Source organism: Podarcis gaigeae, assembly GCF_964106915.1.
Source record: "Podarcis gaigeae genome assembly, chromosome: 3".
NCBI classification, from domain to species: Eukaryota; Metazoa; Chordata; class Lepidosauria; order Squamata; family Lacertidae; genus Podarcis; species Podarcis gaigeae.
In genome coordinates this window covers 54,293,630-54,310,217 of record NC_139680.1, presented here as the reverse complement: position 1 = coordinate 54,310,217, position 16,588 = coordinate 54,293,630, and the positions used below count along the sequence as shown (strand labels likewise).

Sequence of the window (16,588 nt, the reverse complement as noted above, 5' to 3'; positions counted from 1 at the left end):
ACCATGTGGTATTTCTTTGCTCATTAGTTATAGTTCATAGCAATACTTGATTAGGCATATACTGTAGGTGACATCCATTGATGTCTGGCCAACTTCCCAACAAAATTGCTCACACAATGGGACTTTCCCTTCCTTTCCTCCCCCCTGTAGTCCATTGTGCATGCACCCAGATTCTGCTCTATAGGGTCCCCCATCTTTCTAGAGCAGATTTTGAGGACACTAGAAGCTGGATGGGAAAGGAAGAGAAAGTCCTGTTGTGCAAACAGAAGTCGACTTGCATGCAGTTGGGTATTCAAATTTCTATTAACCAGAATGTGTTACTAAGCAAAGTAGGCCCCAATACAGAGAGGAAATGTTGAAAAATGCAAGAACATTTGTGAACACAGTACACCTGTAGTCTCTCCGCTGCCCACCAGCTTTCCTCTACCATATAAGAAACTGCTTGATGCAGTGTGGGAAGGCTCCTATTTGGCAAGGCAGGACACCACACTTGTGGATCTCTGTACTTCTCTGTATTGTGACCACAATAAAAAATCTCAAATATCTATCAGTAAATATAAACACAGTGTTTATAGTTTGAATTTCTAGTTACCTTTGCTTTTCTGTGAATTAGATCTCCCTGTTGAAGCAGAATCTAGAAATGCAACTTTCCCAGTCTCAGACTTCAATGCAGCAACTTCAGGCACAATTTAGCCAGGAGCGACAGAGGCTGGCCCAAGAGATTGAAGAGCTAGAAGAAGAGCATCAACAAAGACACAAGTCCTTGAAAGAAGCACATATCCTTGCATTTCAGAACATGGAGGAAACAAAAGAAGAAGAGCAAAAGGCATGTTCATTCAGTATTTTGTAGCATCTTAACATTTTCAGATTTCAGTATGTTACCATGAACTATGAGATATTACTCGAGAGAACTTTTTTATCTTCATTTGAGAACTCAGAAAGCACCCAAAGAAACATTGTACTGGGAAAAAGGCAGGGGTGGAGAGGCATAGAGGAAACTACACATGTGTGTTCTAAACTCTTGAGGCCTTACCTCTAGGCCCAACCAAAACCCCAACAACCCACATTTTGTCCAGAAAGTGGGAAAATGGACAAGTGAGGGGGTTACACTCTAGGTTGTGGGATTGGAGTTACAAAAAAATAAAAGTAGCTGGTTAATAACAGCGGCTTGTTTTATTATTATTATTAATTAGCAATCTTTTTGCCTCATTGATAAGAATATTTTTCTATACACATAGAGCAATTCTCCTTTAAATTTGCTAGGAACTTGAGGAACGTTTAAAACAGAAGCATTTAGAAGAACTTCATGCGCTGAAAGAAGCACACAGGCAAGCTATGGATGCTTTCAAACTAGAAATGGAACAGGAACTGCAGACTCTTCGCTTTGAACTAGAAGATGAAGGGAAAGCTATGCTTGGTACAGTATTTTCATGTGACTATTTAAAACATAAGCTATTACTTCTGGTGCAGAAGGCAGATAGCATGTGCTGCCCAATATACAGAAAAATGAAAATGGGTGGTTTCCCGTGTGTTGGGCTACATTTAGACTTTTTCTGAAGAAAAGCTGACTATTCTCTAAGTAGTTGATACCCACAGTTTTATAGCACAATTTACCCATTTTATTGCTGCAGTATTGTTATTTATCACCTCCTGTTCAGGATAATGCTCCTGTTGTTGGTTTTTTTTTAATGGAAACTTGTGCCAAATTTGAGAAATACACATCTTCCTATGATAGTTTCAGACAGATGTCTTGTGCTATCCCTCATCTTGCCTGTTTTGCCCCAGTCTTTCATTACTAGGCCCTTTTCTTCAGTGTTCAATTTGTGCATATCACCTATTCATATCACTATCATTCATTAATAATTCCTTTTAAAGAGCAAACTCATTGTCCCTGTGCTCACAAAAATAGAGCCAAAAGTGGGTCACTGAGAAACAACAGGAAAGTAGCAGCGTGCATGCGGGAATCCTGAGATTTGCAGAAGTACAGAAAATATTGGGGGGGGGGCAAAAAGAGAGCAACCTGTAAACGCAAAAAAATCCACTGAGCATGCTTAGTGGACACATGGAGTCACAAAATGGTGTATATCTGTGAAAAAAAGAAAAACAGCCTTTAAAAAAGTACATAAATAATTGAAAACTGAAATAAAACTTTAAAGGGTCACAAAATGAGGCAGAAACTGAGTTGCTCTCACTGAAAGTTATAGGCAACACTTATGTAACCACATTCCATGCAACTCACAATGGCTAACTTTTTCAAGCATCAAAATACTGCAGTTTGAGTGCCAGGAATGTAATAAGTATTTAAATTACTTTTGGCAAGAGTAGCCACATGGTGCCCTACAGATGAAGTGGACTACAGCTCTCATCATCCCTGATCATTGGCAATGCTGGCTGAGGCTGACAGGAGTTGTAATATAAAGTATCTGGAGTAGTAATATGAAATACCATATTGCTTACCCTAGGTCCACTGCAGACTAATAAAATTCTGCAAGGTTTTTAATGCTTAATTTGGCATTCAGCACAATTTTAATATATAATAATAATTATTGTTACATTGATAAACATTTCCATTTATTCACTCATTTATTTATTGATTGTATGACAAAATTTAATATTTTTCAGCTAAAGGAGGCAACATGGCTGGAAAACAAATTTGTTAAAAACTACGTGTCTAGTCATTCCCCTAAAGCAATAAATGCATGGTTATACATATGTGTGGTTTGGGTTACTACTTGTAGAACTATACAAAAAAATCTGTTTATTATGTTCCAGCATCTTTGCGCTCAGAACTAAACCATCAGCATGCTGCAGCAATTGATCAACTAAGACATAATCATCAACAAGAACTAGCAGCTGCTAAAATGGAACTGGAAAGAAGCTTAGAGCTTAGCAGGCACCAGGTATATATCTTCCACATAGCCAAAAGAGAGTAAATATCTTTTAATTATGGGCACAGAGCATATGTTCGCCGTTAAGAAAAATTGCAACTCCTTTAGTACCTGTTTAGTATACTGGCTCCTTTCAGTCAATATCATTTCTTCTATTCCAACTTCATAGACTAAGTGCTGGTGCTTATGTAGGCAAATGGTACCAACTATGGACAAGACAGAGGTATCAGCTTGCCCAAGTGAACCTAGAGGTCTGCAGAAATACAAAAATGGGGAGAGAGAAACCAAAGGAGGTCGTTTCCCTCCAAAACAGCTAAAACAGAATTGTGCATGTATGAAAACATGGAGGTGCTATTCTTGAGCCTACAGGAAATTTGTGTGTGTGTAGAAAAGCACAGCTCTGTCTCTAAGTGCATAAGTACAAGTACATTTTTATAATGATGGTTCAGCCCTCCCTTCAGCTCTAACATGATCACCATATTTTGCAGAGGAGAGGAAATAGGGCAAAGTAGGGGCGGGAGGTACAAATGCCTATCTGTAGTTCTTTATATCTGTAGTTGCCATTTGTAGCGTTTCTAAATTTAATCCGATTCTTTACTCTTATCTAGTAACTAGAAATATAAAAGTGGGAAAGTAAGTTATGTTTATTCAACCAGAAGCGTGTCATATAAAGAATATGTTATATAACGTATTCTTAACTTATTGATACTTGCTTGATAGGAAAAAGAGTTTGTTTGCCGGATATCAGATCTACAGGATGAATTGAGGCATCGAGACCACCATATATCTGAACTGGATAAGGAGATTCTTGCTCTGCATGAGAACATAAGTGCACTAACCAAGGAACTGGAATTTAAAGGGAAGGAGGTTCTCAGAATACGTAGTGAATCCAACCAACAAATTAGGTATGGATATTTGCAATGTCAGGTAATATGTTCTGATTGATTTGGCAACCTAAAATTAATGAAGGGCTGTACTTGATTTTTTGAAACTTACCTAGAATATTTTAGGCAGTCAGATTCAGATTGCTAGACTCATATGCCCATTTGATGTCAGATGAAGTAACAGTGAAATTTAAGTTTTGGACTGCCCACAATATTTGCAAGTTGCAGAGTTTAGAGGACATTAGCTATTGGTACGGTACAATCATAAGCTACTATTTAATATTTATTAAAGTGCCCTTGAGTATATTTTTGTTTACATTTCACCATGCTTATTTGCAAAGCATTAAAGGAGATGACTTTTTAGTGAAATAAGCTAGACGATTAGAGAAACAAAAATAGCAGAATTAGATTTTGTAGCTCTTTTCAGTGATGCTATGCACAAATCCTTTGCAAACATGGCGGGAAGTCAAGATGAACAAAGCTGGTGTAAGAATAACCTTTTTTAACATAAAATAAATTAAACAGGCTGCATGAACAAGATTTAAACAAGAAACATGAGAAAGAGCTGGATGTCATGACAGCAGACCACATCAGAGAAAGACAAAGCATGCTGGCAGATTTTAATAAGACCCAAGAGCTGCTCAAGGAAATTAATTCAGCTTTGCAAATTTCGTAAGTTTTATTACATTAAACCATTTCGTATGTGGGCAGAGTTTGAATGGAATTATCTACAGTAATTATGATGGACATTGGAGAGACATGCACAAGTGGAGGAACTTCTCAAAAAGAAGCCCAAACTTGTCTTTTTTGGTGTACCCACTAACTTTGGTGGAATAATTTAGACACACAGCCTTTCTGCAAAACAAGATAAAATATAGCATGTTAGAGAATAGTGCAATCCTATGCATATCTACTTAGAAGAAAGCCTCATTGACACTGGTGGGTCTTAGGTAAGTATGGATAGGACTGCAGTTCAAAATACATTTAAAAGCCTGGGAGAACAAGGATAACGGTGTTGGTACCAGGCAAACTTTCCTGAGGAGGGAATTCCACAAATGTGTCGCTTCTGATAAGGCTCCTTTAGCCTGTCATTAGTTAAAGAACAGATAGGCAAAATATGGACATATATGAAAAGCCTTGAAAAGTTTAATTCTGAAAACTGTGTCTGATTTAATCTCTGTCGCTGATTCATCCTTGACTGTCCCTTTTAAGTCAGTTATCATTGTCTCTGTCCCTGTCTCTTTGTTTTCTTTTGTCCTGCAATAGCAGTAAAATGTAGTAGAAGAAAAAGAAAGTTTTGATAGTTTTGTTTCAATTCTGCAGGGGTTTGTAGGAAGTGGAGTTCACTGTTCTTCAGTGGACTGGTTCTCTTTTTATGAAATTATTCTTTTTAACATAAAAATACCTTCAAACTTTCAATCCAAACTTAACAGCAGTGTTTCAGCTTTAGGTAGATTGCTTCAAGTGCTTGAATATGCCTCTAGATTAAAAAAGAAACCTTAACTTAAAAATTCAACATGCCTTGAAAGCTAGGCTTACAGTCCTTTTCTCTGACATATTGGTTTTTCTGTATGCAGGAGAGTATTCAGTCACATAAGAAGAGCCCTGCTGAATCAGACCAAGACCCATGTATTCCAGCATCCTGTTCTCATAGGGGCCAGCCAAATGTTTTTGGGAAGCCCACAAGCAGGACCTGAACACAACAGTACTCTCACCACTTGTAGTCCTCATCAGCTAGCATTCAGAAGTATGCCACTTCCAATATTGGAGGGAGTTTACAGTCATCCTGGCTAGTAACCACTGATAGTGTTATCCTCCAAGAATTTTCTACTCCCTTTTAAAGCCACCCAAGTTGGTGGTCATCACTGCATCTTATGGTAGCGAATTCCATTGTTTAACTATATGCTGTATGAAGAAGTACTTCCTTGTGTCTGGCCTAAATCATCCAGCATTCTGCTTCATTGGGTGACCACGGATTCTAGTATTATATGAGAGGGCGGAAAGCTTTCTCCACACCGTGCATAATTGTATACAGTTCTATCATGTCCGCCACTTATTCACCTTTTTTCTAACCAAAAAAGACCTAAATGATGTAACCTTTTCAGAACCTTTCCCCAGCTTTACAGTACAGTCGTACCTTGGAAGTCGAACAGCTTAGTTCCCGAATGTTTTGGCTCCCAAACATTGCAAACCCAGAAGTGACTGTTCCGTTTTGCGAACTATTTTTTGAAGCCGAACGTCTGGCGGGGCTTCCACGGCTTCTGATTGGCTGCAGGAGCTTCCTGCATTGCAGGGGGTTGGACTAGATGACTCTTGGGTTCCTTCCAACTATACGATTCTATGATTCTAGGGAATGTGGAGCAGGCAAACACAATCTCAGTCCCTTGCTGAGCTTAAGCTCCAACCATGCCTGTATTTACTATTTGAATACACTGGCTAACAAATGCATTTTTATATATCTTTGAAATGAGAATTTAATCTTTAGGAGAACCACCTCATCATATTACTGCTACATTGGCCTTGGTTTTGATTTTCTTCCATCTTCATTCCCTCTTTATGTGATACTGTACCTCTTCACACACCCCATCTCCCCTTCTACTTAATAGTTTATTATACGCAAAAGTGTTTGTAAGCATCTCTTACACTATTTTTGTGCACATGGTTATGGTCAGATTAAAAAATATTGGGTCCTTGAAAAAAACTGCCATATAAGGAAATCTGAGCTACTTGACTCTCTTAAACTTTCCACACAACCAGACTAACAGTAATTAGCCAGGGGATATAATATTAGTGCTAGGATATGAGATGGACTGAATAAACTCTTGTTCATCATCTGTCATTCATCTGAGCCTGAAGCTTAGATAGTAATGTATGATCAAAATCAAGTGTCTACTTCTATATACATACTCCTTTGAAACTGCTGCATTAGATCTAGTCCAAGAGCCCTTCTGAGAGTCAAATTTGGGCTAACTGACTGATAGAAGGTATTTTCTAAGGTATTTTACCTACTTGTAATTCCATTGCCTCTTCTGAAAGTTATTTTAGAAAAAAGTGCTTTCCATGCAGACATAATTGATAGATAGCTCAGGACAGGTTCAAGGCCCAATCATGTAAGCCCCAGTTCACACCTGTGCTCCCCACACCCCACAACATGGCCTACCTACAAGATATAGCTTAATTGTGAATTAGCCCTTTCATTTATTGTCATCTGGAAATTAATATTCTGAACCCATTTGTTAGTGTTCAAGAATATGAATAATGATTCAATACCAAATAGCAATCTACAGTTGTATTCAAAAGTTACTAACCTCTACAAATGCTAGGCTTCATTTTATTAGGCTTTCCTTACAGCTTCTATGTAAAGTGGTGTGCTTATTTCCATTCTCTCCTTTAATGCTTCTTCATTCCCTGTTTAAAGCCATCTCACGATTTTCTGGATGTAATTGCTATTTGTCGTTTGTGGCACTTATACTGTTCTTGCTAAATTGTTCCTCAGCAGTTAGTCTAATACTGTCTTACACATTTGTGGATTTGTTTTAGTTGTTTTAGCTTTAGTATCTTTTGTGGGGAAGAAGTAAACATGGGTTATGTGGCTTCCACTCTGATTATGGCAGATGGTGGCCCACAAGCTCAAAATGCCATTTCCTTTATTGTAGCCAACCATTAAAGAAATCAGTTAGTATGTAGAAGATCACATAATAGTTCTTGTGGTTTATTCATTGAGTTAGTTTAATAGCATGATTTTTATGGCATTATATCTGAACTTCGGACTATTATTAACCCATGGGTGATGTTTTGTCTCCTATAAAGTTTAGAAGAAATGGAAGAAAAATATCAAAACAGGGAATCAAGACCAGAAGATGTACAGCTTATTGCAGAGTTGAAAGACCTGATTGCTGAGAGGGATCAGCTAATAAAGAAACTGATTGTAAGACAGTTTGGTGCTCTTTTGGTATGAGCATGCCAAAGGCTAATAACTCTTGTCAAATCTCCTGAGAATACAGTCCTTGCATTGGATACCTCTTAAATTACTTGTTTTTATATGGTAGAGCAGTCATAATCCTGAATGGATTTAGACCTGCTCTTTTACCACTCTGTACCTAAATTATAAATACAAAGTAAGTTCAAAAGCATGCCAAAATGAAGTAAGGAATTACTTCCTTAATTTTAAAGTAATTTTAATGTCTTCTCTCAAAATAATGTTTAGTTTTCCCTGTGCTGTCTTCAGGATTTGGGGGAGCCTCCAGCAGGGAACCCTAAGTGAGCTCTCATAAAGGTGGGGTGGAGGAGGTGGGGAGTGCAAAATGATAATTCTCTTATCTTCTGAACTTCTTGGATGTTGTGTACAAAGTGAAAAAACAGTGTTTTAGGATGGTGGAGTGGTGTTCTTGAGTAGCCAATTTCTGTGAGCCACTGCAATTTTTCCTATTAAACTTGCATGCTAGCACAAGGGCACATGCCCAGCAGGAACTCAGAATCCCATTGTTTCATCCCAGCTATGGTGGATTCCACTGGTGGCTTTCCTTGCTGTGATATAGAAGTAACTTGCAAATGTGGTTTGGGACATAGATGAAAACAGTGGCATCATCCCAGCATCCAAAGAATTTTTAGGAAGTTATGAATTCTTTGTACAGCTGTCCATGAAAAGAAGGAAGTAGATAAAAATCCCCATGTAGAGGATGAAGTTGGATCACTCTGGCACACTCATGAATGTAAGAATTATGTTGAGTATGAAAATGACCACCTTTCAGACTTCTGGTAATGAGTTACAGTTTTGAGTTTAAGTTCTAAACCTTCAGATTTGAGTAATTAATGAACTCTTGAGTAAGTGAATGTCAATCCGGCCACAGTAACTTAATATCCAAGGTGACTGATACAGAAATTTATTTTAACCTTTTTGTTATTTATTAGGATGACAAGAAATTCTATCAACTGGAACTAGTCAATAGGGAGACTAACTTCAACAAGGTGTTTAATGCAAGTCCTAATGTTGGTGTTATTAACCCTCTGGTGAAGGTATGTCATACATTTACAATGTCGAAACTAGGAAAACGTGAATTACTAATATTATACAAATAAAAAGGATCAACAATACTGTGAAAGACACACAAAAGAAAGCCAGCTGCATGTGGTTTTCAACAGCATCAGTAACAGTAAGCCATGGTCAGTAATGATGGCTTCTCATCAATGAGCAGTGTGCTAGTGCATGCTGCTGAATTGTGCCCACTTCTGCACGCCTACGCTGTGGTTTATTTCCCACTAAGCAAAGCACAAGCAGAATACAAGGTTTGTTCTCCCAAAGCTTAAAGTTTGGTTCTTGGGGAGACAGAATGGGCAGAGTGGAGTGTGTATGATGCAGCAATATGCTCCTGTATTATGTTTTAAAGTGTGCAGTTTTGTTTTTACTGAATTTTTTTCAGTAAAGAACCAAAAGAAGGACGCCCCCAGAGACTTCTTTCTATCAGTGGCAAGATACTGGCAGCAGGGGGGCAGGGCATGAAGGGACAAAAGTCTTTCTCCCCTTTGTGCCCCATACAGGCTTCCTTCTCTCAGTAGTGTCCAAGAGAAGGAAGCCTGCAGGTTCATGTCATATTCTGCCACTGTAGTTTCTCAACTTCTCTTCCTGGGGTGGGCAAGGAAGCAGGGCTTTCAATGGTCACCCATGTCTTCTAATAAGCAGGTGGGCCATAGCCAGCCATACCTCCTCATCCTCAGGCCCTGACTCCTCCTTTACATTCCTGCTGGTCCTGACAGTGACATGGCATGAGAGAGAAGGGTACAGCACATGCTCGGTGACTCCTTATATTGCAGCCAGGCTCCACTTACTTCAGAGGTTGGTGGTATGCCTCTCCCCTCTGACATGCAGCAACATCAGAGCAGGATGCTGTTTTCCTGTTCCTCACAACCTGCTGCCTGGGACGACAAACCCGAACTTTTTAAAGAATTATTGCAGACACGGAGGTTTCCTTTTTCCAAATCTCCACATTGTTAGTCCTTTCTGCGGTTTGATCTCTTAGGCCCCTTCTAGATGACTATTCAGTTGTGCAGGGGATGTGCAGTCATTATGAAGTTGTTTCTTCAGATCCAAATCCCATTCCCGTAGTGAGCATGCACACTGTGGAGAAAAAGTAAGGGAAGCAGTGTTGGTCTAGAAAAAAAAGTAAAACCCAGTTTGACAATACCTGTTATATTAGGACCAACCAAAACATCACAAATGTTATGGCAAAATTGAAGTTTTGACTTGATTAAAAAAAAGCAAATAATTGTTTGGTTTTTGCAAATTGATAAAGGGTTGATACTAAAATCTTATTAGTGGCATCACCAGTTCATCTGTCTGTTGGAGTCTTGCAGTAAGGATGCTTCACTCTGAAGAATAGATCCATGTGTGCCATCTAGTGGAAACAGCCTGGCATGCGGCTGGAAAAACTCACTAAGGTTGCTTTCACACTAGCCCTTTTCCTCTGGAATTGCCATTCTTTGTTCACCCACATTTTACAAAGAATTGGGACAATGTCAATGTCAAAGTGTAGCAATCAAATGCTTTCAGTATTAAACTCCTGTCATACCTGATTTGTGGCTCTTTTTTGCGGCAATAAAACACAATTGACCAGCCTGTCCAGTGTAGACAGGAAAGTACTATTGAGGCTTCTCAGGTCTCGTATATGATTAGATAAAAGTTTCCTGTTTACAGTTCCTTCCCATTTTATTGCTTACTGTCGATTTGAAACCATGGTAGTTGTCCCAATTTATTTATTTTTTCTGTTCTCACCAGGGAGGCTTTAATGACTGGTTTCCTTTCATTATTTTTCTTCCTTATAGTTTTATTTTGATATAAAATATGAAAAGAATAATAAACTGAATAGATCTGTAATAAATGTTGCCCCCCCCCCACCACAATGAGAACATAAACTGACACTAGAGCAATTAAGAGATAAATTATTCAAGGAGCAATTAAGGAGCTATCAATCAGTTCTCGAGTTGGAACCAAGATGGAAGCAGTTAAGCAAGCAGACTCTGTGAACAGGAAACTTTTAATCAATATTTTAAAAGACCTTTGTTAAACAAGTTTTATTTGTGAGTAAACATTTTAGAAAGATTGTGGCCACAGAAAGAGTGTTGGTGGATAATATAGTCCTATACAAAGTACTGTGGAACCAGGGTGGTGCCATGTTTGACTGGGCCCTCAGCAGCCCCCCACATGTGGGTCCCTGATTGTGACTAAGTCTTGATCTAGCCCATTATATACTTTCATATAGAGGGTTTTTTCCCCCTGTCTGTCAGATTTCCTTTAGGAGTGAAGTTTACTAGTTTTCTTTTAAGTTGCATGGGGATTGGGAAGAGGCTGTAATTAGATTAGAAACTAACAGATTCTCCCACTACATTTCTGTAGTTGGACCAATACCATGTTATTGTAAACAAGAAAGTTAACATTGTTCTTTAAGAAGAAAAATCTGCATACAGACTAAAACTGTCAAAATTATTTAAAGCTAAGTCAAGCTCTTCAATACTGCAGTAAACTGGCTGGAGCATTTAGCTTTCGTATCCCTCTGGAGAACGCTTTAAATGCAGCTGTACTAAAACTGTAATAAATAAATAATATCCAAACCCTCACTTTCAGGTGAAACAAAGAAATGAGAATTTTAAAAGCCCAAGTAATTTCCTTATCTGTACAGGCCCTTCCTTACATTTGTTATTTTCAATGCAGCAAAAGAAGAAGAATGATAAATCAGCAAACAGGTTTGTGAGTGTCCCCAATCTAAGTGCTCTGGAATCTAGTGGAGTGGGCAATGGACATGCTAACCGCCTGGATCCTATTCCAAATTCACCCATCCATGATATTGAGTTCAACAGCAGCAGACCACTTCCACATCCTATACCACCCAAAGAGCCCAAGACGGTTTTGAGGTGAGCACTGCCTCACCAGTTTTTGTTTTTCCTAACTTGGAGAAATTTTTTATTTCTTTTTAGCTGAACCCACATGTCTTTAAGAACACAGGAGTACAAATCTTACTTTGGAATCTTAATTTTCACACTATATTTTAAGCCTCTTTACAGTATTCCTTTTTTATTGTAAAACTTGTTGAAATGTAATTCCTCTCCCCTTTTCTAATAAGTCTGGAACCCTTATTTCATTTTTCTAATGAACTACACAGTATGGTTCATGTGCTTTCAATTGTTTACATTTATGAACAATTGTGTTAAATGTTTGTGTTATTACTAGCTGTCCTTTCAGAATGTTACAATCCCCATATTAAAGGTCTTTATTGTGTAACAGTGGCTCTTACCTGACAAAACTGTTTTCTGTGTTAGATGAATGTGTCCTGATTTATTCCCTTTCCTTACCTCAGATAAAATCTTTATTGGAAGCAAGCTTATAATATGTGTAAATATCTGCATGTATTTAATGCTGGGTTTCAGCATTAAAATACCCAAGTTTAGCTTTGCTTTAGGAAGTGATGGAATGAGTTTTACTATCAGATTAAGTCAAATATATAGTGCTTGATAGCCTGGTGAGTAAAAGCCCTTTCCATCCTACTTCTTAATTCCACTTCAGTGTTACCTGCAAAATATAGTCTGGGGGCAGAAGAGAGAATGATAAAATTTCATAGTATTTTTTTTTCTAAAGGCAAAGTAGAGTTCCTGTAATATTAAATGTTCCTTATTTTTCCCTGTGCATGTGGTATGCATGTTTGCTCAGGCGTCACTAACATGCATGTGCATGAATTCATGGATTGCGATGCTGGAGTTTCCATTGCAAATTATTTCGTGCCTTGTATTACCCCCAAAAAACGGTAGGGATTATTTTATTAATTTTTCTAACAATTACATTTTACTAGCACGTTAAAGTAATATAAAGATTACATCATGCAGGTATATTTGGGAATTATATTTGTGGGTGGCAAGTGTGTTTGCTTTGCACTGAATTCCTTGTTATAACATATCTAACCCCATGTGCATGAACCTACAGTAATTCAGTTTGGGCTATGAAACAGTTAAAATACATAGTTTAGTTTTCATTCTGCACGTGTTTAAGAATATGATGCTTGCATCATACTTCTGACAACTAATTTGACCAGAAGAAAAGGATGCTAAAAGAGGATCTTCCAAAAACTGCTTTTCCCCACAGTACATTTTTTTAAAAAGGCAGCCATCCCATTCATTCCCCCGCCTCTCCAAAAATACTATTTTCCCCCACCCTCTTATGTGGCTTAGTGACCATGTGCTGCTGATGCTCTCCAATGGAGTGGATGATCGGAAATAGTAGAAATGGGCATTAAACTAAATCAGGTTATCCTATGACGTGATACTTGATTTGCAAACATTGTGTGCTATGTATTGGCTTCTTTGTGCTTTTTCCAGGCCTTCTGCATTTTCACTGTTGGTTGTAGGTTAAATCTGTCTTTTCTTTTTATGAATTTAGCCCTCCTCAGACTGAAGCTTCTCCAATGGCTTCACCCGATCCACAACGTCAGGAATGGTTTGCCCGTTACTTCACATTCTGAGAGATTATTTTTGTGTGTGGCACAGTGTGGTGTGGACTGTTCATAAGAGCATGACCTTAAAATAAACCCTTATGTGAACAAGCTTACCTGTAATATGTCAAACACTGTGAATGAGAAAGTATTTTGTCTCTCTGATTTGAAAATGCACTGTATTTTATGTGATATTTGTTGGAATCACTTGACATGGTAATATAAATGTGCTTAATGACACTTTTATTTTTATTTAAAATGGAAGAGTATTTAAACTTTGTAATTACTGCATAACAAATTTTCGTAGAAGAAACTTAAAGCTTCCTACCCATTTTCCTATAAATATGTATTTTCTTTGGTTTCAGGAAAGGCTTTCCCCCTCCTGTCTCCCATCCCAAATGCAATCAGTTGCATGGTTATTGTATATCAAAATAAACTGTCAACAGTTTAAAAATCAGACTGCGGGAAGATATGTTTAAATCCTTCTGTTTTTATTTAGTTATCTTGTAGAACTTGACTTTAAAAATTGTGTTTACTCTAAAAGTGGTGAAGAATGCAAAATAAATAGCAGTAGTATAGCTGATGGCCTTTAGAGTGATTTTAAGAACATAGTAAGAACATGGCATCCTTATTTCTTATCTACAACTGATCTGCCCTTTAGTAATTATAATTACTATATTTTAATGTTGGATTTCATCAAACTTTTGTCAAATATTTTATAAATACCTACAAAGACAGTGCTCTTTAGAACATGTGGGGTACTACACTATGTAATGCTGTATTAATGAATAATCATTTATGGAAATCTGCATTTTGAGGACATTATAATTTGGGAGCAAAACTCAGGCTTTACAAAAAAAAATAGTGCTAAATCAATTATGCATAATAAAGCATGCAAATCTTTCATTAGAGCTCCAGCATACTTAACTTACAAAGAAAGATCTTCCATCTTACATTATAAAATTAAGCCAGGGACCACATGACCTTTTTCATATGGCAAATGAGCCTGATTTTCCACTCTATTCCACTTGTCTTACAGATGTGCAATCTCTCTGGCAGAAAATATGTAATACCATGGCAAATCTGGTTTATATACTTTTGTTGATGATGTTGTCAATTCCAAGATTACCACAGTGCAGCTGACACTGGTAATCTCAGGGAGAATTTTTTTCTTTTATGAATGTACTTTCAGACCTGATATTTGTATCTTTAAAAAAAAAAGAGGGGGGATTGCTTGGTTATTTTAAATAAGATTTTTATCCTTCGATACAGAATTATAGCTCTTCATTATTTCTGCTGAAGCCCTGACCATGTCTTCCCATTATGCAAAAACATAATCAAAGGTACCATTAATAGTTACAATAAGTTTTATATGTAGCATATGTATAAAAGAATAATTTGTATGTTTTCATATAAAATATAAAATATTCTAAATCAGAATTTTAAAAATGTATCTCTTGCAAACTCAGCCTGAAAGCTTCACTGGAAGCAGTGTTCTAATGTCTTGCTGCTAATCTAAAGCAGTGTTTGGCAGATACTCTATGGTTGATGGATTTAACTGTAGGTATATGCAGCCTTTACATTAGAAGAAAGCCATATCAAGTCAAAGTCAGATTTCTTGGCTGTTGTGTGAAATAAAACACACTGGATGATTTTGCTATGATGTTCTGAAGTATCTGTTGTGTTGTGTTTCTTTTCTCTTCATTATTTTATCAAAAGAGCTCTAAAAGTGAGAAATATTTGCACCTGGTATGACGCAGGTGGTGCTGTGGTCTAAACCACAGAGCCTAGGGCTTGCCAATCAGAAGGTCGGTGTTTCAAATCCCCACAATGGGGTGAGCTTCCATTACTCGGTCCCAGCTCCTGCCCACCTAGCAGTTTGAAAGCACACCAAAAGTGCTAGTAGATAAATAGGTACTGCTCTGGCGGGAAGGCAAACGGTGTTTCTGTGCGCTGCTCTGGTTTGCCAGAAGTGGCTTAGTCATGCTGGCCACATGACCTGGAAGCTGTCTGTGGACAAACGCCGGCTCCCTCGGCCTATTGAGCAAGATGAGCGCCGCAACCCCAGAGTCATCTGCGACTGGACTTAACGGTCAGGGGTACCTTTACCTTTACCTTTATGTATAGGTTTGGCAATCTTTAAAGTTTACTTTCCTTCGGTTTTCTTGTTTACAAAATGCTCTTCATGGGGGAAGATCAATATTGCTAGGCATGCTGCCTTTCAGAGAACCTTATTCAGAAACTACTAACTGAGCAACCCTAATAGGTGTCAAAGAGCTCCTAGGTGTCCTGAAGCGGTTTTAAAACTTGCCTTAAAAGGCCTGTAATAAGCTAGATGTGTAAATCTTCCAAAAATCATCCTCTCATATCAGCAACTCATGTATTCTTCACATATAAAGTCCCTTTCACGTGTATTTGGGGGCTGGCTGCACTGCAGGTTCCCACAGCTTTTCCCTTTATGTGGTGTACACATAAAAGTGACTTAAGTGAAGCTATTCACTATCTCCAATGGAAAATTTGCATTATTTAAGCTTGTTCTTACATTCCACAGACAGGAATTAGAAAGTTTGAGGACATAACGTTTAAAAATATTGCTTTACTTATCAATTCTAGATGGGAGAAACCCTCACCATCCGTACTATCCTTATCAATTTTTTAACACAAACCCCTTTTCTCCTCCCACAAGCAAAATACAAGCCCCTGCCCCAGTTAGACTATTTTAGGTTGATGATTTCTGGGGTCCAAACTGTGTGTGTTGTGGAAAATGCTGTTCTCTACTCCTTTCAATGTGTTTTCAAAGATGCCTACATACTATGTCACTATATCATATAGCATGGGCAGGGCTTGATGGCAAAAGTGGATGAAGCTACACCATAAGTCAAAGAAACATAAGAAAGTTTAGGCAGGACTACACCATATGGACACAATCCTGGCATTGCTGGGAAAATAATTCCACAGCTTTTTAAATATCCTGATCAAACAGGTTTTGTTTTACTGTTTTTGTTTTTAACCTGTCCTTCGCTTCAGAGTAATTCAGACGCTTGTTCCACCTTGCCCTTCTGCTCTAATATTTTTGTATGTGTCTATCTGTGGCCTCTATGCCTTCAGCTCTCTCAACAGCCTGTTCCAATCCCCAAATACCTATGCCAGTTTAATCTTATTTGCACCACAAGGTTGGAACTCCCTGTGGTGCCACTTCTGTCTGCTAGTCAGTTGCAGCAAAAACAGTCTTTGTTGTTTAGTCGTTTAGTCGTGACCTACTCTTCGTGACCCCATGGACCAGAGCACGCCAGGCAATTCTGTCTTCAAAAACAGTCTTAGGGCATCTTAAAAACTTAACAGA

The 16,588-nt window shown here is 38.1% G+C and overlaps 1 protein-coding gene across 24 annotated transcripts in view; it reads left to right on the top strand.

Annotated features, from left to right (window-relative positions):
* Nucleotides 1-14,908, top strand: part of FAM184A (family with sequence similarity 184 member A) — a 62,060-nt gene extending 47,152 nt beyond the window's left edge. For 5 of the 24 annotated variants that reach the window (XM_083731071.1, XM_083731073.1, XM_083731074.1 and 2 more), the window contains 9 exons: nucleotides 614-826; nucleotides 1,264-1,417; nucleotides 2,773-2,900; nucleotides 3,609-3,793; nucleotides 4,298-4,444; nucleotides 7,583-7,700; nucleotides 8,684-8,788; nucleotides 11,478-11,677; nucleotides 13,194-14,908. In XM_083731071.1, the coding sequence (XP_083587197.1) occupies nucleotides 614-826; nucleotides 1,264-1,417; nucleotides 2,773-2,900; nucleotides 3,609-3,793; nucleotides 4,298-4,444; nucleotides 7,583-7,700; nucleotides 8,684-8,788; nucleotides 11,478-11,677; nucleotides 13,194-13,275 (1,332 nt within the window). In that variant the 3' untranslated portion in view covers nucleotides 13,276-14,908. Of the gene's footprint in view, nucleotides 1-613; nucleotides 827-1,263; nucleotides 1,418-2,772; nucleotides 2,901-3,608; nucleotides 3,794-4,297; nucleotides 4,445-7,582; nucleotides 7,725-8,683; nucleotides 8,789-11,477; nucleotides 11,678-12,470; nucleotides 12,565-13,193 lie in introns of those variants that run through there. The other 19 variants (XM_083731072.1, XM_083731058.1, XM_083731067.1 and 16 more) reach the window with 11 other exon arrangements.
* The last annotated feature ends 1,680 nt before the right edge of the window (nucleotides 14,909-16,588 follow it).